This window comes from Neovison vison, chromosome 7 (genome assembly GCF_020171115.1).
Source record: "Neovison vison isolate M4711 chromosome 7, ASM_NN_V1, whole genome shotgun sequence".
NCBI lineage: Eukaryota > Metazoa > Chordata > Mammalia > Carnivora > Mustelidae > Neogale > Neogale vison.
In genome coordinates this window covers 195,203,388-195,230,502 of record NC_058097.1, presented here as the reverse complement: position 1 = coordinate 195,230,502, position 27,115 = coordinate 195,203,388, and the positions used below count along the sequence as shown (strand labels likewise).

Genomic DNA, 27,115 nt, shown 5'->3' with positions numbered 1-27,115 from the left:
ACATGCCCCTCCTTCTGGTACCTGGTATTTTGATATCACACCACTTTAGGACTGCAGAATCATGGGGCCAAAGAGCAACCTGGTGTTTTGGAAAAAAGGAACTCGGGTGGCACATGGCCAGCCTCTCTGCACTCCAGAGCTAGCTCCCTCAACGAGAGTGCCAGAGAAGAAGTGTTGGATTTCAAAAGAGCTGACACACAGATTTTTTTGCTTATGTGCAAGGTCCACTTCATGAACCTCCGCTCAGTAATTTCTGGAGAAGACAAACCTAAACGCAGTCTGCAAGACCCTGCCGAACTGACAGCACCAGAGGGAAGTTTCATCATCTAGGCATCTGCTCTTCTTCATTTGTTTCTGGGGACACCTGCAAGGATTGGTGTGGAGACAGCTTTCCAGGTGGGGACTCAAACTAAAAAGAAATTTTAAAAAAAATGATTGCTTTATAACCTCATTTCCACTTAAGTGAGACAAATCAAATATACCTAAGGAAAAGGAATAACTTAAGAAACGTGTATCTGGTACTTAGTTTGTGAAGGATAACTTGTTAGGTAATATGAAAAATTCTTGCAGGTCTCTGACCTGCCCTAATAAATGAATGAGGAGAGATTGGATAGTTTTTGGAAGAAGGGGGTGAACGGAGCCCTTAATGTGTGGGGACTGCATATTATCATATTTAATCCTTCTGGTTATATCACAAGGAGGTAGTTTTTTTTTTCCCCCTGCATGTGACTCACAAAAAGTTTTCTGTACTCAAAGTCAAAAAAAAAATAAGTAGTTAGACACAAGTATGCCTTGACTGACTGAGCTTCTCTGTTGTACTTTGCAGATACTGTGTTTTTTCAAATTGAAGGTATGTGGTGGCCCAAATCAAGCAAGTATATGGGCACCATTTTCCAACAGTATTTGCTTCATTTGTGTCTCTGTGTCACATTTTGGTAATTCTTACAGTATTTCAAACTTTTTCATTATTATGATATTTGTTATGGTGCTCTGTGATCAGTGATCTTTGCTGTTACATTTATAATTCTTTTGGGATGCCATGAACTGTGCACATATAGATGTTGAAGTGCATCCCTAACTGGTGTGTGTGTTCTGACTGCCCTTCTGATGTCTCTCTCTTTCTCCTTGGGCATCCCCATGCTCCAAGACATAACAATATTGAAACTAGGAGAGTTAACCATACAATGACCTCTAAGTGTTCTAACAATATTGAAACTAGGAGAGTTAACCATACAATGACCTCTAAGTGTTCTAACAATATTGAAACTAGGAGAGTTAACCATACAATGACCTCTAAGTGTTCAGGTGAAAGGAAGAGTCATATGTCTCCCACTGTGAATCAAAAGCTAGAAATGATTAAGCTTAATGAGGAAGGCAAGTCAAAAACCAAGACAGGTGGAAAGCTAGGCCTCTTACACCAGTTAGCCAAGCTGTGAATGCAAAGGAAAACTTGAAGAAAATTAAAAGTGCTACTCAGTGAACATATGAATAATAAGTAAGCAAAACAAGCTCATTGCTGATATAGAATACTTTAGTGGGCTGGATAGATCAAACCAGCCACAACATTCCCTTAAACCAAAATCTAACCCATAGCAAGGTCTCCCTTCAATTATGTGAAGGCTGAGAGAGGTGAAGAAGCTTCAGAAGAAAAATCTAAACCTGGTTAATGAGGTCTGAGGAAAGAAAATGTCTCCATAACATCAAACTGCAAGGTGAAGGGGCAACTGCTGAGAGAAGCTGCAGCAAGTTATCCACAACATCTAGCTATGATATTAATGACGGTGGCCTCACTCAACAACAGATTTTCAATGTAGATGAAACAGCCTTCCATTGAAAGAAGATGCCATCTAGGGCTTTCATGCAGCTGCTGACTTTAAGTTAAAACCAATGTTCATTTACGTTCTGAAAATCCTAGGGCCTTTAAGAAGTATGGTAAATTGGGATACCTGGGTGGCTCAGTCGTTAAGCATCTGCCTTCTCCTCAGGTCATGATCCCAGGGTCCTGGGATTGAGTCCCATATCAGGCTCCTTGCTCAGCGGGAGCCTGCAGCTCCCCCTGCTTGTGCTCTCACACTGTTTCTCTTTCTCTCTCTTTCTCTCTCTCCATCTCTCTGACAAACAAATAAATAAAATCTTTGGTGGCTCAGTCTGTTAAGCATCTGCCTTCAGCTCAGGTCATGATCCCAGGGTCTTAGGATCAAATCCGCATCAGGCTCCTTGCTCAGTGGGGAGACTGCTTCTCTCTCTGCCCTCTGACCCTCCCGCTGATTGTGCTCTTTTTTGCTCTCTGACAAATAAATATATAAAAATATCAACCACAACAAAAAATTACAGTAAATCTACTCTTCCTGTGCTCAGTAAATGGAATGTCACAGCCTGAATGACAGCACAGCTGTTTACAACATGGTTTATTGAATATTTTCAGCCACTGTTGAGACCTACTGCTCTGAAAAGATGATTCCTTTCAAAATACTACTTCTCATTGACAGTTTCCCTAGTCCCCCAAGAGCTCTGATGGAGATGGATAAGATTAATGTTGTTTTCATGGCTGCTAACACAACATCCATTCTGCAGCCCATGAGTCAGGCAGGGACTAATTCTGACTTTTAAGTCTCATTCTCATTCTTTAAGAAATAAAATTCATAGGGTGATAGCTTCCACAAATGGAGATTCCTCTGATGGATTTGAGCAAAGTAAATTGAGAAACTTCTGGAAAAGACTCACCATTTTGGACTCCATCAAGGACATGCATGGTTCATGGGAAGAGATAAAAATATCAACATTAACAGTTTAGAAGAAGTTGATTCCAACCCTCATGGAGAACTCCAAGGGGTTCCAGACTTCAGTGGAGGCAGGAACTTCAGAAACTGCAGATGTGCTGGAAACAGCAAGAGAATTAGAATCCGAAGTAAGTCTGAAGAGCTGACTGATTTTGCTGCCATCTCATGATACTTCAATGCATGAGGAGTTGCTGCTTACAGATGAGCAAAGAATGTGGTGTCTTTAGATGAAATTTACTCCTGGTGAAGATACTGTGAAGACTGCTGAAATGCCAGCAAAGAATTTAAAATATTACGTAAACTTCACTGCTGGAGTAAAGGGGCAGGGTTTGTGAGGATTGACTCCAATTCTGAAAGAAGTTCTACTGTGCGTAAAATGTCATCAAATAGCATTACACGCTACAGAGAAATTGTGAAAGAAGGAGTCAATCAATGTGGCAAACTTCACTGTTGTCTTATTTTAAGGAATTGCCCAAGCCATCCCAACTTTCAGCAGCCAGCACCCTGATCAGAAATCAGCATCGAGGCAAGATCTTCCACCAGCAAAAAAGACCACCACTCACTGAAAGCTCAGATGACAGTTAGCATTTTTTTAAACAAAGTATTTTTTTAAAGATTTTATTTATTTATTTGAGAGAGAGAGTGAGAGAGGGCATGAGAGGGCAGAAGGTCAGAGGGAGAAGCAGACTCCCCATAGAGCTGGGAGCCCGATGCAGGTCTCAATCCCGGGACTCCATGATCATGACCTGAGCCGAAGGCAGTTGCTCAACCAACTGAACCACCCAGGTGCCCCTAAACAAAGTATTTTTTAATTTAGGTATGTACATAGGGTTGTCTGTTTGGTTGGTTTGCTTTTTTGTTTTTGTTTTTGTTTTTGTTTTACATAATGCTGTTTCATCATTTTGTTTTCTTCAAACAACTGACAGTAATTTGGGAGAGAGACAGAGGACACACAGATAGAAAAATGAGGAACATGCCACCACTCTGCACATTGCCCAATATGTTAAAGCAGCAGGATCCAAACATACAGTGAAATCTTTGTGACCTAGACGTTTTTCCATAGAAACAAACTAATATTGGCTCATTTCTGCAAGTCCAAATCTTTCATGACCACTCTGAAGAATCCACCTTCTTGAGGACCTAAGCTGAAAAGAAGTATCGGAGTCCTAGGAAGGCAAAGTGAACAGAGAACAACCCAGCAGGAAAAAATGCCTCAGAGCTAAATATTTAAGTGTCAATAACTTCTAGCCAAAGACCATGTGGAACACACCTAGAAGCCTGCTGAGTCAAATTTATTGTCTGTTGCAACAAGAGAGACAGCATACCTTAAGGAAGTGTGGCACATCTCAGTAACTGTCAGGAGGGACTTGCCAGGTGATTTGGGGAAGGGTTCGAGGAAACATGAGTTTGCTCTGCTTGGATACTGTCAGAAAGCATTCCAATTCTATTGAAGACTCTTGTCCTTGAAGCAGGAAGAAAGCACAGGGATAAAGAAGTGGCAGCCACTTGTTACCTGGGGAGAGGAGTGTTTGACCATTTTTGCAGAGAAGACAGCCTTCTTGTTTTGTCCATGCTCAAACATGACTGTGACACAGTCTCTTTTTTGTCTCCTTCCATCATGGCCACAGGATGACCTTGCCTGATGTTGTTGTTCTGTAAAAATGTTATGTTTTAAGGTCTGCTTTTTTAAAAAATTCTTTCCCAAATTCATAAAACTCAAATTCCAAAGTGGAATGTGGAACTATTTTAGATAAATGACCTGTCATGCAGAAAGTAGCAGAGGGACAAATAAGTACAATGACTTTCTTTTTTTTTATTATTTATTTTTTATTTATTTTCACCATAACAGTACTCATTATTTTTGCACCATACCCAGTGCTCCATGCAATCCGTGCCCTCCCTAATACCCACCACCTGGTACACCAATCTCCCACCCCCACCCCTTCAAACCCCTCAGATTGTTTTTCAGAGTCCATAGTCTCTCATGGTTCACCTCCCCTTCCAATTTCCCCCAAATCCCTTCTCCTAACTCCCCTTGTCCTCCATGTTATTTGTTACGCTCCACAAATAAGTGAAACCATATGATAATTGACTCTCTCTGCTTGACTTATTTCACTCAGCATAATCTCTTCTAGTCCTGTTCATGTTGCTACAAAAGTTGGGCATTCATCCTTTCTGATGGAGGCATAATACTTTTTTTTCTAAGATTTTATTTGTTTATTTGAGAGAGAGAGAGAGAGGGAGAAAGGATGACAAGGGGGAGGGTTCGAGGGGAAGCAAACTCCCTGCCAAGCAGGGAGCCTAATGCAGGACTCAATCCCAGGATTCCAGGATCATGATCTGAGCCAAAGATAGTCGCTTAACCAACTGAGCCACCCAGGCGCCCCTAGACATCTTGGTAGCAAATCAAATGACCACAAATATCTATCTATTTCTGGGCTCTCTATTACATTTCATTGGTTTATTTTTCTTTATGCCAAGACTCCTCTATGATGATTACAGTGGCTTTCTAGTAAGCCCTGAAATCATGTAAATTTTAGAATCTGTGACTTTCTACAAATAAGACTTGGGATGTTTTATGGCTAATTTGAAACTATAGATCAATTTGGGGGAGAAATGGTGACATACTAGCAATAGTAAGTCTTCTGATCCTTTTTCCCTTTCATGTATTGTTATGGATAGTTTCAACTGCTGCATCTTCAATTTCATTGATCTTTTCTTTTGCAACATCTAATCTACTGCTAAAAACAGCCAGTGTATCTTTCATTTCAGGTGCTATATGTTTTCATTTGTATAAGTTCCATATGCATCTTTTTTATGTCTTCCATTTTTCTTCTCATGATCATGTGGTCCTTTATGTTCTTAAACATGAGGAGTAATAGTATTATATCTATTTAATGTCCTTGTTTGCTAGTTCCAACAGCTCTGCATCTACCCATTTTTATTTCTTTAGGCAAGGAGAAACCTTATCTGCAAGTATTGCAAAGAGTGGGAGAGACTTACAACAGGGAAGAGGCACTGTTGTAACAGAAAAACAAAACAAAACAACAACAACAATTTTGACCATAGGCCTAGCAATGTCTCCTCTAGGTCCGTTTTTACTGTTTGTTTGTTTGTTTTCCTCCTGCTTATGGATCATGTTTTCCTGATTCTTTCCATGCCTAGCATTTTTTATCGGATGCTAGACAATGTAAATCATAACTATGAGTTGATATACTTATAGTGTTGCATTTTGTTTTGGTGCATAGTTAAGCTGTTGGAATGAGATGATCATTTCAAGACTTGCTTTTAACCAGGGTGGGGTGGATTTAGAACAGACAAGTCTGAATTCAATCCTCTGCTGAGCATCTCACCTGATGCCCTAATGTTACGAGGTCTTTCCACTTCAGCCTGTCAGAATACAAACTCCAGACTTGTGTGAGCTAACAGAATTTTTCCACCTGATCTTTTCCAGTGGTTCTTTTCCTAAGATAAAGGCCAAGGAAGTCTCCCCTTACACAGTTCAGCAACGAGCCGAAGACTGTAGGAGGCTGCTCTTTCCCAAAGATCTCCAGAACTCTCTCTCATTTTCTGTCTTTCTCATTCTCTCTCCCAACTGCTTTCTCCACCCCCTGCTTTCTCTCTTTCTAGAGCTCCATGCTGGCCTCTATCTCTGTATGCTCAAGTCAGTGAGACTGCTGTGGTCTGGTCCGGTTCCATTTCCCGGAGCTGCAGCCTTCAAGCAAGCGGATGCAATCATGAAGCTCACCTTTTCTCTTCCTTTTCTAGGGTTGGCAGTTCTGTGCTGCGCGATGTTGTTTCACTTGCTGTTTAGTTTTTTGGTTGTTTTTTTTTTTTTCTAAGTATTTGATCTCTTTTTAAAAAAAATATTTTATTTGGCAGAAAGAGAGAGAGAGGGTGCACAAGCAGAGGGAACGGCAATGGGAGAGGGAAAAGCAGGCTCCCCACTGAGCAGGACCTGGCATCATGACCTGACCTTCAGCTTAACCACCTGAGGCAGCCAGGCACCCCGTCATTTGCTGTTTAGTTCTGTCATTTTCTTTTTTTCCGGGTGAGAAGGTGAGTCCTGTTACCTTAGCTTGGCCAGAAGCAGAAGCCTCTCCCTGCCGCTTGAGTCTCAAAGTTAACCCAGTTCTGACCTGAGCATGGCATCTCACTCACAGTCGGTTTTAATGCAACACCTTCTCAGATCACTTCTTTGATGCCTTCACTTAGAAGGGACTTTATACTCCTCCAAAGATCATAGTTCCAAAGTACAGTGCTGTGACATGGGCTCTTTTCTTCTTTTCCAGGTGGTTGGGATTTTATAGAATGTTTTGATAATCCCAATTTCAGGCAGTGAATCAGATATGAAAAAATGCTATATTTATTCTACCTAGTAATCTGTACAATATGCACCATAGGTGTAAGAACGAGGCTTTGAGATGGTGTATGGCTTTAAAGGGGGGGGGCAGTGGTAAATACCAATTTGGAATATAGCCTGGACATTTTTTAATAGGTTTGTTTATATTTTAGACCACGTCCTAATGCCCACATTGAAAAGACTGCAGCAAAACAGCTTGCAATACATAACACTTTAACTCAGGTGGGGAGGAAGAAGAGGAAGAGGAGGGGACAGAAAAGGATGGGAAGGAAGAAGAGAGGGAGAAGGAGCAGGGATAGTTGTAATAAAATAACATGTTCAGGGGTGCCTGGGTTGCTCAGTGGGTTAAGCCTCTGCCTTCATGATCTCAGGGTCCTGGAATCAAGTCCTGAGTTGGGCTCTCTGCTCAGCAGGGAGCCTGCTTCCCTTCCTCTCTCTCTGCCTGCCTCTCTGCCTACTTGTGATCTCTGTCTGTCAAATAAATAAATAAACTCTTTAAAAAAAAATAACACGTTCAGTGCTGATTATATGGCAGATATAATCAAAGCCCTTATTGACTCATTTAATGTATAACTCATTTAGTCCCCACAAAAATTCACCAAGTAGATACCACTACTAGCCCATCTTCTTTTGAGGTTGTGAAAATCAACAAAAGGAATCCTTTCGAATGGACTCAGGAAACCAGCAGAGGGAGCCCTGGCCATACTACTCTCCCTTGCACAGCGGGCCCAAAAGGTAGTAAGCACCACCTTTACTCCCCGTGAGCGATGACCACACTCAGCCAATAAAAAGCCTCTACACTTGGAACCTTTTCTTTCCTCCAATAGACCTTTTATTTAGAACAGCCTTCCCAACTTCTCTCTGACTTCTATAAGTAAGTGTTCCTCTCCGTTGTTCTCCAGATTTGCCTACCATTTTTTACAGCTTCCTTATCCTGAACTGCAATTCTTTGCTAGTCCCAAGTCAGCCATTTTTGATGGTAAAATGACTGACGGTTTTATTTGTGAGGTTAACAGAGAAAACGAGGGCCCAGAAAGAATAACTTCCTTCCCCACTGTTACATAGCTCTTCACTGGTGGAGTCAGAAGAATCACTAATGGCAAATGAATTTCAAAACAAAATGTGCTTGCTAATCTAAAGTGAAACTGACGGCTGGAATACACTGAAGGGTAAGAAAGTGAACTAAAAACATGTAGAAAGAGCCTCCTGTGCTTTCTATGGTGCTCAGCTTTCCCTGGAGCTGGTGAAGACTTTAGTGACGCTCTCACAGATGAAGAGACACGGAAGGGGGGACCTGATCATTGGACGAGAACTTACTACTCATTTTTTTTTTTTAATTGCCTCCAGTTTCTTCTCATTCCTGGCTGTTTCTTGGTTCTTCCTCTAGGCTACAGTATCTTCCACAATGTTCCTATTGCAAGGTGCCCAGATGCTACAGACACTGGAGAAATCCTTGAGGAAGAGCCTTCCTGAATCTTTAAAGGTGACTGTAGAAACTTCTGGGTGGGGAGAAAGGAATAGAAATTTCCTGTGAAACAAGGAAAGAGATTAACATTTATTTAGCATTTGGTCTGTGACAAGTGCTAGTGTGTTTTCTCTCACTGAGTGGCATTACCTCTGTACAAGATATGTGCTGTGATGTCTGTGTCACTGATGAGAAGACAGCGCTCAGCTTGGTGATTTACCTAATATCACATAAATGGTAACTTCAATGCCATGTTATGAACATGGGTATGTTGGAACCTAACTGCCGTTTGCTTTATACTCTGTGATTACAGAAGTGTTCCCTTACTACTTTCCAAAAGAACATTCTGGAATAACATTGGAATTTTGTCCGTATTTTTCCTCCAAATTTCACGAAGACTGCATATTAATGTTTAATTTATTCTCCCAAAAAAAGAACACTTCCCAGGTGACAGGTTAACCATCATGTCCTCTCTAAAATTCCTAAGAAGTCAATTCCCATTTTAATTTAAATTTCCCAATTTCTCCGCACTGACTGCACATCAGGCTATTTCATGACTGACTCTCAGTATCTCCCTTAACCTAGTACATCGGATCAGAAATCTCAGGATTAAATTAGATGCACACATAAATACCTACATCCAGAACTGGGCAAACACGACTCTTAATGCCATTCACCAGTACTTGCTTGTTTTTTTCTTTACCACCAAAGTGACAGGGTGTACTCCAGTAGAAACAAAGTAACAACCGTGTGTCTTCATGTATGTGTATGTGTGTTAAGAGGACAACTGTTCTTGCCTGAAATTTCTGTAGACATAGAAATTAGATTTTTAGGGGCACCTGGGTGGTTTAGTGGATTAAGCCTCTGCCTTCAGCTCGGGTCATGATCTCAAGGTCCTGGGATCAAGCCCCACACTGGGCTCTCTGCTCGGCAGGGAGCCTGCTTCCCCCTCACCCTCTGCCTGCTTCTCTGACTACTTGTGCTCTCTGTCTCTGTCTAATAAATAAATAAAATCTTTTTTTAAAAAAGAAATTAGATTTTTACTGTTCTATAAGACACTCCTATAAGATGCATGCATTTTAGATAAGATAAATGCATTTGCTCCCTGACTCCCTCACAGCTCTGTTACTCCCTTCTTTCAGTATAAAGGAGGAAAATATTAGCACTATTTTATTTGGAGATCACATGGCTTAATTTTTAGTTATTAGACACAGACAAATGAAATGAGTTGCAATATTCTTTTTTTTTAAATTTTATTTATTTATTTGACAGAGATCACAAGTAGATGGAGAGGCAGGCAAAGAGAGAGAGGAGGAAGCAGGCTCCCTTTTGAGCAGAGAGGCCGATGTGGGGCTCGATCCCAGGAACCTGGGAACATGACCTGAGCTGAAGGCAGAGGTTTTAACCCACTGAGCCACCCAGGTGCCCCGAGTTGCAATATTCCTTAATTACTATGATAAAATGACTTTGAGCCACAGCTGACCCTTGAACAACATGGGTTTGAACTATATGAGTTTACTTATGTGTGGATTTTTTTAAGTAAATATAGTAAACTACTGTAAATATATTTTCTTTGTAATTTTATTAATAACATTTTCTTCCTTACTTTTATTGTAACAAGATAATATATAACATACAAAGTTGTCCTAATCAACTGTTCATATTATTGGTAGGGATTCTAGTCAATTGTGAACTATTCATAATTCATAATTCATAAGTTTGGGGAGAAGAAAACGTTATATACAGATTTCCATTGTGCAGGGAATCAGTGTCCCTAACCCCCATGTTGTTCAAGGGCCAACTGTGATCCATAACTAAAGTAACCCATTTTGGTAGATTCTCACTAACATTAATCTCTATTACCTAATATTTAATTCCTTTCCTTTGGTGATCCTTAAAATTCAGGCAACCTTGCAGAGAGATAGTCAATTTTGGGGGAGGAGGTTATATTAGCTAGACACTCTACGAAGAATTGCCTAAGATATTTTTATGCTAAGGAGCTCTTTTATAAATTTTTCAGGTGACCCGTTTTCTTCATGCTTTAGTGTAGGATTTTGTTATTTGAATTTCTCTTTACCTCTTCCGTTAGTTGGACCTCAAATATTTTGAGAAAACTCTTGGTGAATCCCAAATATCTTTTCTTGGAACATCTCTGTGGTAGGATATGGTGGCCCTCTTAGTGCCTCAATTCATTCCCCTTTGATGCATATTAAAGATACACATTTCTCCCTAACTGAAATCTAAAATATTTGTAAGCCAGGTACTTTTAATGGATGTATAACCTAAAACTCAAAACTTACTTGTGTCCCAGATAAGAAAATGTCCAGCTATTCCTGTAAGTGTTAGATGTTAAATACATTGTAGTACTTGGGTCAATTCCAGTTGAGTTAACTGAGAGTAGCTTCCTGGCATGTTCTGAGTTCAGCAGGAAAAAAAAGAAGAAAAATTTAAATAATTAGGCCATGGGAACAACAAAGAGTAACAGTTCTACATGTTTTCAGATCCCATCATGGATAATATCGTAGTGCAAATCAACTTTACAGGCCCCAAATACAAGTGTGTAAAAACGTAATGTCTATAATTTGCCAAACTATACTGAATTTCTGTATCAAGACTCTACTTATGGTTGAAAACAAAATAAATTTATATAAACTAACTCAGTCAACTCAGAGTTTTTTTTTTAAAGATTTATTTATTTTAGAGAGAGAGAGAGAACATACACAAGCAGGGGCAGGAACACAGGGAGAGAGAGAGAGAGCGAGAGAGCACAAGACTCCCCACTGAGTGCAGAGCCTGATGCAAGACTTGATCCCATAACCCTGAGATCATGACCTGAACCAAAACCAAGAGTCAGATGCTTAATTGACTGAGCCACCCAGGTCGCCCTCAAGTGAGTTTTTCCCCCCTTCTCTTCCCCACCCCTTTAACATCAATAGTTTATGTGGGTGGAGAGCAGGGGTGAAAGATATCAGTATAGTCCTTGGTCATCATCTATCCATGGTGGAAATTATTAAAGTATATATCATCTTTTTGGCCTTGGGTCATTGGCATGTTCCCATGCTGGTATCTGAAGAGGCTTCATGTTTACATTTACCGTGGGGCCCATGCGGATATCCACTGCTGCATTCCCCAATCCCCAAACCACAGAAACACAATGTCCAGGATGAGGGTAGGGATCCAAGACTGGGACCCAAACTATGGGACTCACAACCTATTCTCTTGAGTACTTTGCTGTAACCTCTGCTTGTTGGTGGAAGTTCATTTAACCTTTCCAGATAATAGTGTGGTCATTTGGGACGCCAGGTTGGCTCAGTGGGTTAAGCCGCTGCCTTTGGCTCAGGTCATGATCCCAGGGTTCTGGGATCGAGTCCCACATCAGGCTCCTTGCTCAGCGGGAAGCCTGCTTTTCTAAATGCCTCTGCCTGCTGCTCTGCCTGCTTGTGTTCTCCCTCTCTCTCTCTGACAAATAAATAAGTAAATAAAATCTTTTTTTAAAAAATGTGGTCATTTATGTTAAGGAGCATTAAACATGTACATAATCTTTAAGCCAGCAACTACTCTTCTGGATATTCTAAGAAAATAGGTGTCCATGCAAAGATTTCTGTGCAAGCATGTTATATGAAAAATTATTTGTCAAAGTGAAAAGTTGGAAATGGCTAAAATTACCACAAATAGGCAAATAAATTAAACCGTGGTACATCCCTACAATGGAATCCTATGCAGCCATTATAAAGTAATTGAAAAATTTTCTGTTTATGAACATGGAAATATACCCACAATGCATTCAGTGGGGAAAAAACACAATGTATCAGATCATTTTATTTTTATAAAATTGTTGTATCTCTATGTCTATGAAAGAAGAAAGTCTTGGAAGAGATCATTTTAAATCCTAAAATGAAGAATGGTAGTCTTAAAATCATCAAATTTTATCAGTCCAAACATTTTACTATATGCATGTATGATTCATATTGGATGGAGAGAGAAAGCTCTTCCTCATTTAAGAGTAAAAAAAAAAAAGTAGTACTTGGAGATGGTTTGACCTAGGTGCCCTATTTGGCCTTACTTTAACACAAAATTCCATGATTTCATGGAATAATCCTTGTCCTGATCAAACAAGACACTTTACCATCCCTTCCTAACAAGCCAAACTTTTCTCTCTTACTTGGGATGCTGCAGGTTTATGGGACTGTCTTCCACATGAACCAGGGAAATCCATTCAAGCTGAAGGCCTTAGTGGACAAGTGGCCTGACTTTACAACAGTGGTTATCCGCCCTCAGGAGGAGGTAAGTTGCCAAAAGTTGTATGAATATGCCTCTGTGTTCATTTTTGCTGTGAGCCTGCCATGCACCTAGAAGTGTGGCAGCCCCAGGGGATACAGAAATGAATTGTGTGATAGTGAGCAGGTCCTTTCCTCAAGGAACTCACAGCCTGGAAGAAAAAATCCATAAGCAAATAAAAGAATATGTTGTGAAGTGTGCAAGAACAGATGTATAACACAGAAATAGCCTAGGTGAAAGCTGATTCAGCTATGAAGGTTGGAGATGGAGGTTATAGGAAAAGGTCAGAGAGACTTCCTGATGAGAGGTTTCATCTACACTGGATTTGGGGCATATTTTATAGATAGCGTTAGGCTGAAAAGAAAAAGAGGCCATTCTAACCAGAAAAAACACCAAGGGCCAATATAGGAAGTTGTGAGATCGCACGATGAGTTAGAATGATCATTAAGAGGAAATTTATAAAACTATAACTTCCATACGCATTTAGGAAAATATTTAAAGATTTAAACATTTAAAGAGTGAGAGAGCATAAGTTGGGGGGAGGAGCAGAGAGAGAAAGAGAGAATCTCAAGTAGACTCTGCACTGAGTGAGGAGCCTGAGGCAGGGCTAAATCGCACGACCCTGAGATCATGACCTGAGCCAGAACCAAGAGTTGGACACTTAACCAACTCTACCACCCAGGAGTTCACATTTTAGGGAAACACTTAAAAACTAGAGAAGCTACACAGTTAATACATTTCAAACAAAAACTCCTAAGCTTATTCTTAAATATGCAGTAAAATTATAAATTTATAAAAATATAAATATTATATTTTTCATAGAAATAAAGTTATTTGAAAACCACTAAATTAAATAATATATAAAGAAATTTGTATTAGTAATAAAAACCAAACAAAAATAAAATTATTTGATCTTTTATGTTAAATGTGATCTTAAGGAACAAAATGTATTAGTGGGTATCCTTGCTGATTTGTCAGTGTATTTTGGGGCAACATTTTCCAATTGTTTTTTAAGAAACTTTTTAATTCTAACTGAACTGTGGTAATATTTTCCTATGCCTCCTTCCTCCTAATAATCTCATCTGTTATTGGAGGAGTTAAGATGATAGAGGAGTAGGAACCCTAAGCTTGTCTTGTCCCTCAAATACAACTGGATAGCTATCAAATCATTCTAAACACCCAAGAAACAAATCAGAGTTTTGAAAAAACAAATGCAAGTCTACAAATAGAAAAGCAACTGTCCTTTGGAAGGTAAGATGTACAGAGACTTGAATCTGGGTGATACGAATGCAAGGAGGGAGCCTGCTTAAGGAGGCTACTGCCAAGTATTATAAGCAATTGAGTGCAGAATTGGTACTGAGCAGAGCTTCCAGGTGTAGGAACAGGGAAGACAGATGAGAACAGTAAGTGTAGGCGCTGACTTTCTGCTCTGTGTTGCTATAAACCTGCAAACGGCTGCGTGGTCATGTGACAGCTTTCTTGGGAACAGGTCCAGCAAAAGGCAGAAGCATACTGAGACCCTCCCTGGGAGGAACAGCTCAGATCCCCACCACAGGACTCCCTAAAATTTTGGAGTTTGAAACTCAGTCGTGTGCCTGAGATAAAAATGCTTGGACACATGAAGGGTGAACAGAGTTCTGACAAAAACCAAGGAGACAAAAGTGATTGATTGCTTTTCTCTGAGGGCTCACTGGAGAGTTGGGGCTGAGAATTTTCAGCTCCAGGGCTAGAGAGCTGGGCACAGCCATTTTCATCACCCCTCCTTCAGTGCTGAAAGCCTTCAGGGAGCAAAACTGCGCCACCTAGTGGAGTCTGGAGCTGCTCCCACTGAGCACTGCCTCTCTGTGCACTGGAGATGCATTTCCACTAGGACAGATCCACCTAAGAATTAGCTCAACTGGTTCCTCCTCCAGAAAACCAGCACAAACAACTCGCTTACACCAAGTTAACTGATCATAGAGGGCTGCAAATCTTCAGCTGTTAGGGAAAACAGTATATAGCATTTTTGTATTTTTATTCTTTAGTCTTTTAGTATTATTTTTTCAGTTTTTTTTATTTTTTCAATTCTTTTTTATCCTTTTTTAAATTTTTATATGTACTTTATATCTCTACTGTTTTATTTTTTGTTCCCTTTCATTGTATTGCATCATTTATATACATATATTTAGTGTTTATATGTATATATACATTATATATTTCATTGTATTGTATTTCTATATACAGATATGTATATATATATTCTTTGTATACATTGTATACATTTGTATACATTGTATACATTGTATAAATTTTCTATATACAGACGTGTATATATATATATATTCTTTGTTCCTTCCTCCCTCTCTCTCTCCTTTCTTTCTTTTCTTTTTCTTTCCTTATCTTGGGATCTAGGGTTTTTTTTAGCAAGCAGACCAAAACACACCCAGGATCTAGGGGGACTTTCCCTTGCTCTTGTTGTTTCTTTCTTCTTTTCTTTTCTGAACAAAAATGAGAAGACAGAAAAATTCACCCCAAAAGAAAGAACAGGAGGTAGTACTCACAGCCAGGTATTTAATCAATACGGCTATAAGTAAGATGTTTGAACTAGAATTTAAAACAAAAATTATAAAGACACTACCTGGCCTTGAAAAAGGCATAGAAGACACCAGAGAATCCCTTAACATAGAGATAAAAGAACTAAAATCTAATCAGGCCAAAATTAAAGCTGCTATTACTGAGATACAGCCCAAAGAGGAGGCCATAAAAATTAGTATGAATGAAGAAGAATAAGAAATTATCAGTGATATAGAAAATGGGAATGCAAGCTGGTGCAACCACTCTGGAAAACAGCATGGAGATTCCTCAAAATGTTGAAAATAGAACTGCCCTATGACCCAGCAATTGCACTACTGGGAATTTACCCTAAAGATACAAACGTAGTGATCCAAAGGGGCACGTGCACCCGAATGTTTATAGCAGCAATGTCCACAATAGCCAAACTATGGAAAGAACCTAGATGTCCATCAACAGATGAATGGATCAAGAAGATGTGGTATATATACACAATGGAATACTATGCAGCCATCAAAAGAAACGAAATCTTGCCATTTGCGACAACATGGATGGAATTAGAGCGTATCATGCTTAGCGAAATAAGTCAAGCGGAGAAAGACAACTATCATATGATCTCCCTGATATGAGGGAGTGGTGATGCAACATGGGGGCTTAAGTGGGTAGGAGAAGAATCCATGAAACAAGATGGGATAGGGAGGGAGACAAACCATAAGTGACTCTTAATCTCACGAAACAAACTGTGGGTTGCTGGGGGGAGGGGGGTTAGGAGAAGGGGGGTAGGGTTATGGACATTGGGGAGGGTATGTGCTTTTGGGTAAATTGGAAGGGGAGATGAACCATGAGAGACTATGGACTCTGAAAAACAATCTGAGGGGTTTGAAGTGGCGGGGGGGTGGGAGGTTGGGGTACCAGGTGGTGGGTATTGTGGAGGGCACAGCTTGCATGGAGCACTGGGTGTGGTGAAAAAATAATGAATACTGTTTTTCTGAAAATAAATAAATTGGAAAAAAAAAAAGAAAAAAAAAAAAAGAAAATGAAATGTGGGAAAATAAGGAAGCCAAAAAGAAGAGGGAAAAGAAACTATTAGATCATGAAGGAAGACTTAGGGAACTCAACAATTCCACAGAACAAAATAATTTCTATAGAAGAGGAGTCCCAGAAAAAGAAGAGTGAGGAAAAGGGGCAGAAGGTTAATTTGAACAAATTATAGCTAAGAACTTTCCGAATTTGGGAAAGGACACAAGCATCTAAGTCCAAGAACTCCTCTCAAAATCAACAAAAATAGGCCAATACCTCAAACATATTATAGTGAATCTTGCAAATTACACAAATAAAGAAAATAATCCTGAAAGCAGCTAGGGACAAGAGGTCCTTAACCTACAAGGTAGAAACATAAGGCTGGCAGCAGACCTGTCCACAGACCTGTCCTTTCTGGCAGGCCAGAAAGGACTGACATGATATATCCAACATGCTAAATGGGAAAATACGTAGCCACGAATACCTTAGCCTGCAAGGCTGTCATTCAGAATAGAAGGAGAGATAGAGTTTCCAAGACAAATAAAAACTGAAGGAATTCATGAACACTAAACCAGTCCTGCAAGGAATATTTAAGGGAACACTTTGAGCACAAAGAGAGACCAAAAGTAATAAAGACTAGAAAGGAACAAAGACAATCTACAGAAACAGTGACTTTACAAATAACACAATGGCACTAAATTCATATCTTTCTATAATTACTCTGAATGTAAATGGACTAAGTGCTTCAATCCAAAGACATCGGGTATCAGAATGTATTAAAAAAACAAGACTCCTGGAACAAACAATCCAAAATTTGTATGGAACCAGAAAAGACCACAAATAGCCAGAGGAATGTTGAGAAAGAAAATGAAAACTGGAGGCATCCTAATTCCGGACTTCAAGCTATAATACAATGTAATCATCAAGACAGTATGTACTGGCACAAAAACAGACACATAGATCAGTGGAACAGACCAGAGAGCCCAGAAATGGACCCTCAATTCTATGATCAACCAATCTTCAGCAAAGCAGGAAAGATTATTCACTGGAAAAAAAAAAAGTTTCTTCAAAAAATAGTATTGGAAAATTGGACAGTCACATGGAGAATTGGACCAATTTCTTTACACAAAAATAAACTTAGAATGGATGAAAGACCTAAATGTGAGTCAGGAATCCATCAGAACCCTAGCCTAGGAATCCATCAGAACCCTGCCTAGAACACAGGCAGCAATCTCTTTGACCTCTGCCACAAGAGCTTCTTGCTAGACATATCACCAAAGGCAAGGGAAACAAAAGCAAAAATGAGGTCTTTTATCCATTTTGAGTTTATCTTTGTGTACGGTGTAAGAGAATGGTCGAGTTTCATTCTTCTACATATAGCTGTCCAGTTTTCCTAGCACCGTTTATTGAAGAGACTGTCTTTTTTCCACTGTATATTTTTTCCTGTTTTGTCGAAGATTAATTGACCATAGAGTTGAGGTCCATATCTGGGCTCTCTACTCTGTTCCACTGGTCTATGCGTCTGTATTTATGCCAGTACCATGCTGTCTTGGTGATCACAGCTTTGTAATAAAGCTTGAAATCAGGTAACGTGATGCCGCCAGCTTTATTTTTGTTTTTCAACATTTCCTTAGCGACTCAGGGTCTCTTCTGATTCCATACAAATTTTAGATAATTTGCTCCAACTCTTTGAAGAACGCCGGTGGAATTTTGATCAGAATGGCATTAAAAGTATAGATTGCTCTAGGCAGTATAGACATTTTAACAATGTTTGTTCTTCCAATCCAAGAGCATGGAATGGTCTTCCATCTTTTTGTGTCTTCTTCAATTTCTTTCATGAGTGTTCTGTAGTTCCTCAAGTACAGATCCTTTACCTCTTTGGTTAGGTTTATTCCCAGATATCTTATGGTTCTCGGTGCTATAGTAAATGGAATCGATTCTCTAACTTCCCTTTCTGTATTTTCATTGTTAGTGTATAAGAAAGCCACTGATTTCTGCACATTGACTTTGTATCCTGACATTGACTTTGTATCCTGCTGAATTGCTGTATGAGTTCTAGTAGTTTGGGGGTGGAGTCTTTTGGGTTTTCCATATAAAGAATCATGTCATCTGCAAAGAGAGAGAGTTTGACTTCTTCATTACCAATTTGGATACCTTTTATTTCTCTTTGTTGTCTGATTGCTGTTGCTAGGACTTCTAATACTATGTTGAACAAGAGTGGTGAAAGTGGGCATCCTTGTCTTGTTCCTGATCTCAATGGGAAGGCTGCAAGCTTTTTCCCATTGAGGATGATATTTGCTGTGGATCTTTCATAGATAGATTTGATGAGGTTCAGGAATGTTCCCTCTATCCCTATACTTTGAAGTATTTTAATCAGGAACGGATGTTGGATTTTGTCAAATGCTTTTTCTGCATCAATTGAGAGGACCATGTGGTTCTTCTCTCTTCTCATATTAATTTGTTGTATCACATTGATTGATTTGCGAATGTTGAACCATCCTTGTAGCCCAAAGATAAACTCAAAATGGATAAAAGACCTCAACGTAAGAGAGGAATCCATCAGAATCCTAGAGAAGAACATAGGCAGTAATCTCTTTGATATCAGCCACAGCAACTTCTTTCAAGATATGTCTCCAAAGGCAAAGGAAACAAAAGCGAAAATAAACTTTTGGGACTTCATCAAAATCAAAAGCTTCTGCACAAAGGAAACAGTCAAAAAAAAAAAAAAAAACAAAGAGGCATTCTACCCCTGAAGCTAAAAATACACTACATGTTAACCAAATCGAATTTAAGTGAAAAGAAATTTTTAATAATTTAAAAAATAATAGAAAGCAAACTAAAAAATTAATAATCTCATCTGTTATTCAATAATTTGAGATGATCTTCCTAAATAAGTGGTTTCTTTCTTTTTAGAGCTACACTTTATTTAACTCTAGCACTGTTTTAAGAAAGTATTTTTAATTTTTCATCTTCTTTGACTTCATTAAGTATAGATGGTGATTTTAATCCAGAATTAGCTATAACCAAATTTAATACTGTCACATTCATAATTGGTGTGTTCTGCAAGTATTTGAACAATAGTAAAATTTATTCTTGCCACAGATGCTTTTCCTTATCACTTGTTTTCCTCTTCTTCCATTGGGAGTAACAGAAATATAGGAGAATGCTTTCTAATAACTGTCTTTGCTTGACTTGAAATTTTAATGCACTATGTGGGTAGAGAGTACTATTGTTATAAATTTTCTATCATAAATTAAATACTTGACTTTTTCCTCTTATTTCATTATTTAAATAATTTAGGAATAATTGCAATGCACCAATATAAATATCAACATTTTCGTAATTAAAAATATCACAGTATATCTCACATTTTGGTCCTTAGTACATTTTGAGTGTACTCTGTATATGGTGTAAGAAAGTAGTCCAGTTTCACTCTTTTCCATGTAGCTGTCCAGTTTTCCTAACACCATTTATTGAAGAGACTGTCTTTCTTCCATTGGATATTCTTTCCTGCTCCGTCTGTCACAGATTAATGGACCGTATAAATAGGAGTTTATTTCTGGCTCTCTATTCCATTTCATTGATCTGTGTATTTATTTTTGTGCCAATACCATACTGTTTTGATTAGTACAACTTTGTAATATATCTTAAATTCTGGAATTATGATATCTCCATCTTGTTTTTTTCTTCCTCAAGATTGTTTTTGCCATGCAGGGTCTTTGTGGTTCCATACAAATTTTAGCCTTATTTGTTCTAGGTCTGTGGAAATGCTGTTGGTATTTTGATAGGGTTTGCACTGAATCTGTACTTTGGGTAGTATGGACATTTTGACAATATTAATTCTTCCAACCCATGAGCATGGAATACCTTTCTCTTTATTTGTGTCATCTTCAATTTCTTTCCTCAGTGTTTTAGTTTTCAGAGTACAGGTCTTTCAGTTCATAGGTTAAATTTATTCCTACGTATTTTGTTTTTGCTGATGCAATTATAAATGGAATTGTGTTCTTAATTTTTCTATCACTTCATTCTAATTATATATAAACAACCAATTTCTGTGTATTAGTTTTGTCTTAGAGTTTTCTGTGTATAGTATCATGTCATCTTCAAATAGTGACAGTTTCGCTTCTTTAACAATTTGGATGAATTTTATTTCTTTCTCTTGTTGCACTGCTGTGGTTGGGACTTCTAGGACTGTGTTGAATAAAAGTGGCAAGAGTGGAGGCACCTGGTTGGTACAGTTGGTTAAGTGTCAGACTCTTGGTTTTGGTTCAGGTTGTGACCCCATGGGATCCAGCCCTACCTCTGGATCCTCAGCACTCACTGTGGAATCTGCTTGAGGTTCTCTTTCCCTCTCCTTCTGCCCTTCCCACTCATGCACTCTCTATCTCTGAAATAAATAGATAAATCTTTAGGGGGAAAAGAGTGGCAAGAGTGGACATCCTTGTCTTCTTCCTAACCTTAGAGGAAAAGTTCTTTTTTTCACCATAACAGCTTAATATCCAAAATCCATAAAGACTCACACAACTCAATATCAAAAAACAAATAATCCAATTTAAAAATGGGCAGAGGACTTGAATTAGATACTTCTCCAAGGAAGACATACACATGACCTACAGGCACATGAAAAAATGTTCTATATCATTCATCATCAGGGAAACACAAATCAAAACCATAACGAGATATAACCTTACAGCTATCAGAATGGCTCCAATCAAAAAGATGAGAAAGAACAAGCATTGGTGTGGATGTGGGGAAAAAAGGACCCTCATGCACTGTTGGTGGGAATTTACATTGGTATAGCCACTATGGAAAGCAGTAAGGACGTTCCTCAAAAAAAAAAAAAACTGAAAATAGAAATACCATACGATCCAATAATTGCACTACTGGGTATTTGCCCAAAGAAAATGAAAACACAAATTTGAAAAGAGCTATGCACCATATTTATAGCAGCATTGTTTATAATAGCCAAGATATGGAAGCAACCCAAATGTCCATCAATAGAAGAATGGATAAGAAAAGATTTAGTGTCTCTTACACCATACACAAAAATAAACTCAAAATGGATAAAATACCTCAATGTGAGACAGGAATCCATCAGAATCCTAGAGGAGAACATAGGCAGTAGCCTCTTCGATATCAGCCACAGCAAATTCTTTCAAGATATGTCTCCAAAGGCAAAGGAAAAAAAACCAAAAATGAACTTTTAGGTCTTCATCAAGATCAAAAGCTTCTGCACAGCAAAGGAAACAGTCAAGAAAACAAAGAGGCAACCCACGGAATGGGAGAAGATATTTGCAAATGACAGTACAGACAAAATGTTGATATCCAGGATCTATAATGAACTCCTCAAACTCAACACACACAAAACAGATAATCATGTCAAGAAATGGGCAGAAGACATGAACAGACACTTCTCCAATGAAGACATACAAATGACTATCAGACACATGAAAAAATGTTCATCATCACTAGCCATCAGGGAGATTCAAATTAAAACCACATTGAGATAACACCTTACTCCAGTTAGAATGGCCAAAATTAGCAAGACAGGAAACAACATGTGTTGGAGAGGATGTGGAGAAAGGGGAATCCTCTTCCACTGTTGGTGGGAATGCAAGTTGGTGCAGCCTCTTTGGAGAACAGTGTGGAGATTCCTCAAGAAATTAAAAATAGAGCTTCCCTATGACCTTGCAATTGCACTACTGGGTATTTACCCCAAAGATACAGATGTAGTGAAAAGAAGGGCCATCTGTACCCCAATGTTTATAGCAGCAATGGCCATGGTCGCCAAACTTTGGAAAGAACCAAGATGCCCTTCAATGGACGAATGGATAAGGAAGATGTGGTCCATATACACTATGGAGTATTATGCCTCCATCAGAAAGGATGAATACCCAACTTTTGTAGCAACATGCACAGGACTGGAAGAGATTATGCTGAACGAAATAAGTCAAGCAGAGAGAGTCAATTGGTTTCACTTATTTGTGGAGCATAACAAATAACATGGAGGACAAGGGGAGATGGAGAGGAGAAGGGAGTTGAGGGAAATTGGAAGGGGAGATAAACCATGAGAGACTATGGACTCTGAAAAACAATGTGAGGGTTTTGAAGGGCCGGGAGTGGGAGGTTGGGGGAGCCAGGTGGTGGGTATTATGGAGGGCACATATGGCATGGAGGACTGGGTGTGGTGCATAAACAATAAATTTTGTTACGCTGAAAAGAAATTAATAAAAAAAAAGAAAAGATTTAGTGCTTATGGAGTATTACTCAGCCATAAAAAGAGTGAGATCTTGCCCATTGTGACAACATGGACGGACCTAGAAGGTATAATGCTACATGAAATACGTCAGACAGAGAAATACAAATACCATATAATTTCTCTCATATGTGGAATCTGAAAAACAAATAAGCAAACAAACAAAAATCAGAAACAAATCCATAAATACAGAAAACAAACTGATGTTTCCTAAAAGGGAAGAGGGTAGAGGGATGGGCAAAATGGGTGAAGGGGAGTGGGAGGTACAGGTTTCCTGTTAGGGTATGAATAAGTCATGGGGATAAAAGGTACAGCATAGGGAATACAGTCAGTGGTGGTGTAATAGCATTGTATGTGAGAGACGGTAGCTGTACTCGTACTAAGTGCTGCATAAAGTATAGACTTATTGGATAATTATGTTGGATACTTGAAACTAACATAACATTGTGTGTCAACTTCAATTTTAAAAACTCACAGTAAGGTGGGATTTAGAAAAATGTATTGCAATCATGAAATATAAAGAATTTGTTTCATTTTGCTTTTCCCAATGACAATAGGAGATGATAGATGATTTTGATCACTACACCAATACTTACCAAATCTACACCAAGGACCTCAAGAATTGTGAGGAATTTCTTGGCTCACCAGAAGTCATCAACTGGAAACAGCATTTGCAGATCCAAAGTAAGAGAAATGGGATGTGTGTAGCCTCACTTCTCTGTCCTAAACAATTTTCCCTGAGTCATGTCTCTCCTATCCCCCAAGCTCCAGATCCTCAGCCTGCTGCCAAATTTTTAACTCACCCGTAAAGGGAGAAAAAAATAGTCTTGCAAAGAATGGGTTTTTATTTTTTATTTTTATTTTATTTATTTTATTTTATTTTTTATTTTTATTTTTATTTTAACCATAATATAATTTTTTGATAGCCAAGGATTTATGACATATTTTGCAGGCATATCCAGGATCCCTCAAGTGATTGGGTACCAAAGCATTCCTTTAAGGCTTTCCATTCCTGGATTAAGTGTGACAACTTGTGCCATAAAGCACCTCCCAGACCATGAAGGACAATGGTCATGGTTGTGGACATGCTCCCAGAGTCAGACTCCTTGGAATGGCACCTGCTTTTTACTTGCTATGTGATTCTAGTCACATGACTTAACCTCTCTGACACCATGGCTTTCATATTCAAAAATGAGGCTAGGTGAAAAAATAATGAATACTGTTTTTCTGAAAATAAATAAATTGGAAAAAAAAATGAGGCTAGGAATAGCTTCTAGAACACTGGGGCATTGAGAAGATTAAACGAAATCTTGAATAGGAATTTCTTACTACGATACCTGGATGGATCTGTTAACTTTTGCTGTGTAGCAAACCTCATAATTCTGTGAATCAACTGTTTGGGCTAGGCTCAACTGCTGATCTCACTTGGGTTTAGTCAGGCACTTACAATCGGTTGGTGGTTGGGCTATGGACCAACTGATGAGCCTGGCCTCAGTCACATGTCTGAATGATGGTTCTGGCTGCCAGCTTTGGCTGCTATGGCAACGTGACCTCAGCAGGCTAGCACTAGGCCTATTCATATGGTATTGGTTTCAAAGTGATTGAGATCACAAGGAGAGAGCTAGCCTCAGTGTTCAAGCACTTTTAAATTTTTCCCCACATCAAATTTATTTTTCCCCACTGGCAAAACAGATCATAGGGCCAAAGTCAGATGCAGTGCAGGAGAGGATTACTCCAGGGGATGGATACAAGGAGATGTGGGTGAATGTAGGCCATTATTACAAAAGTCTACCACACTGAGAACATAGTAAGTGCACAATGGATATTGGATAGTATTTTTCTAAAGCCTTCCTCTCCTTTCATTTCAAAACTACATGATTATGAAGTCCAGAAAACTTTGTTCCAGTCTTGCTTTGCCACTAAAGACTTAATGACTTTCTGGGCCCATTTTTACTCATGTAAAATGGGGGAAATTGCACAAATCATGATAATGAGACTCCAGTCACGCAGCAGCACTGAGCCTAGGTTCTCTGTAAATCCCAGACACTTCCTACTCCCCTGGAGCGCTTCTCCACAGGATGTGCTCAAATCAGTCTCTCCTTATAATCCCATTTAGGTACCCAGCCCAGTCTGAATGAGGTGATACAGAATGTTGCAACCACTAAATCCATCCAAGTCAAGCAGACACGGTGCTTTCTCTATATGATGGTGAATGAGGTGAAGAAACTGGTTCCTTCCCTGCTGGACGTAAAGCAATTGTCCCCCAGTGGTGGTAAACCCAAGGCTGTGTGAGTTTCATGCGAGTCAGCCTGCACTACCCACTACTGACCTAGCCTCCTGTTTTCTCTCCCTGCTTCTGCTCAGGCCCATCTGCAATCAATATTTCTCAGTGAAGCTAGGGTAATCTTTTTAAAAAAAACTGTGCAATTCAGGGGCACCCGGGTGGCTCAGGTCATGATCCCAGAGTCCTAGGATCAAGCCTCGCAGGGGGTTCCCTGCTGGGTGGGAAGCCTTCTTCTCCCTCTCCAGCTTCCCCTGCTTATGTTCCCTCTCTCTCGCTGTCTCTCTCTGTGTGTCAAATTAATTAATTAATTAATTAACATTTTTTTAAGAATGTAATTCAGACCATGTTCCTCCTCTGCTTGAAACACTCCATTTCCTTTTCTTTCTAGAGTATATCCAACTTCTGCTTAATCCTTCGACCTATCCTGTCCTTCCTGTACACTCACTCCAACAACAATGGCCTTCTTCTGTCCTTCTGTGACTGCAAGCTCACCTATTCTCGAGGACTTTGCATCTGCTATTGCCCCTGCCCACTCTGTCTCTCGAGACAATAGAGGTAGAGAACAAACACAGACCTCCCTACTCATGGTCTTTTTTCCTGGGCCTCCACAGCAACCAAGAGATGTTTAAACTCTCCTCCCTGGACGTTACCCACGCTCCCTTGGTGAATAAATTCTGGCATTTCGGTGGCAATGAGAGGAGCCAGAGGTTCATCGAACGCTGCATCCGAACCTTCCCCACCTTCTGCCTGCTGGGGCCCGAGGGGACCCCTGTGTCCTGGGGCCTGATGGACCAGACAGGCGAGTTACGGATGGCGGGGACCGTGCCTGAGTACCGGAAACAAGGCCTTATCTCTCACGTCATCTATTCCCAGACCCAGGCTCTACACAAACTCGGCTTCCCCCTGTATTCGCACACAGACCAGAATAACAGAATTATGCAGCAGATGTCTTACAATCTGCACTACATCCGCCTGCCCTGTGACTGGAGCCAGTGGTACTGCGTGCCTCTGTGAGGCAGCCCTGCATGGAAGACCATGTCGGATGGGCCTGGGGGGACAGAGAAGATGCTGTTACGTCTTCTGTCACTGCTAAAGCAATGGCACTATTTGGGCTCAGGGGAAGCAGCACGATGGGTCAGCAAGGCCACCCTCATCCCTGCACACACATCGCAGATGGGCTTCTCTAGATTTGTCCATATGAAGCAGGCCCAGGTATTCCTGCAGTGGCCTTCACATAAGTGAGCACCCCCCAACACTTCCAGGATCTCGGTGACACTGCTTCATGAGCTGCATGTTGGTTGCCTCAGATCGCTTCTCCTGGACTTCTTACAACATGGATTAGCCTTGACAAATTTTCCAGGGAGGGATAATGTTTTCTGGGCATTATGAATTATTCCTGTTCCTTCCTGTGGCTGTTTCCTTAGTGATCAGCAAGTGTGTTCTGCTCATTAGGTTGGCAGAGATTATCTTTTCCTCTGATTGCCACTTTGGAAGTACATTAAATATATACAAATACATACAGATGTTAGGTTAAACATAGTACACATGAAATAGCAGGGAGGGTTAATAAGAAAGAGACATGTTAGCCTGTCCTCTCCCCACTCCTGCACTTTCCTAAACCCACCTGAGCCCCCAAACAATAAAGAGATTTTGTGTTTCACTGTGTAAGCTGAAGTGCAGTGGTTCGTGATGGGGAGAGCATGGGTGAATTTATGGAGAGAGGGAAGTGAGAACAACCAGGGAGTGGAAATTTGTTGAGAAGACACAGAAGATGACAGGGAGGGTATGATTACGTATTACCCCAATTGCCCTCAGCATGTTATTTTAGGACACCTGGATTCTCTGAAGTTGCCAGAAGAACCCAGCTGGGAGTGTGGTAGGGTTATTCTTCCTGGTGGGGACAGGCACACTGGGAGGGTTCTTTTGCCCCAGCAAATCACCTGGACTAAGAACCTGTTTCCTTCTGATCCACCTAAGCCTGGCATTAGGCTATGGAACTGGGGATGGAATGTCCTACCCACCCACACACACAGAAACTGAGGTTAATTTCTTGGCCAGTCAGTGTTTCTCGACCTTGATACAGTGGACATTTTAGGCTGGACAATTCTCTGTTGTGGCA

General features: G+C 39.9%; 1 protein-coding gene across 1 annotated transcript; it reads left to right on the top strand.

The window, feature by feature from the left end:
* Positions 1 to 197: 197 nt before the first annotated feature.
* On the top strand, positions 198 to 26,664 carry LOC122912951 (glycine N-acyltransferase-like). The gene is made up of 6 exons (XM_044259372.1): positions 198 to 396; positions 8,531 to 8,626; positions 12,785 to 12,892; positions 23,270 to 23,396; positions 24,829 to 25,000; positions 25,608 to 26,664. The coding sequence occupies exons 2-6, from the start codon at positions 8,549 to 8,551 to the stop codon at positions 26,008 to 26,010; spliced, it is 888 nt and encodes a 295-aa protein (XP_044115307.1). The 5' UTR covers positions 198 to 396; positions 8,531 to 8,548; the 3' UTR covers positions 26,011 to 26,664.
* The last annotated feature ends 451 nt before the right edge of the window (positions 26,665 to 27,115 follow it).

What these genes read in the sequence shown, in the direction of transcription:
- LOC122912951 (XM_044259372.1), top strand. Translation starts at nt 8,549, where the DNA reads ATGTTCCTATTGCAAGGTGCCCAGATGCTACAGACACTGGAGAAATCC. An exon ending in TTATCCGCCCTCAGGAGGAG is followed by an intron (nt 12,893 to 23,269) that starts GTAAGTTGCCAA and finishes CAATGACAATAG; the next exon opens with GAGATGATAGATGATTTTGA. An exon ending in ACAGCATTTGCAGATCCAAA is followed by an intron (nt 23,397 to 24,828) that starts GTAAGAGAAATG and finishes AATCCCATTTAG; the next exon opens with GTACCCAGCCCAGTCTGAAT.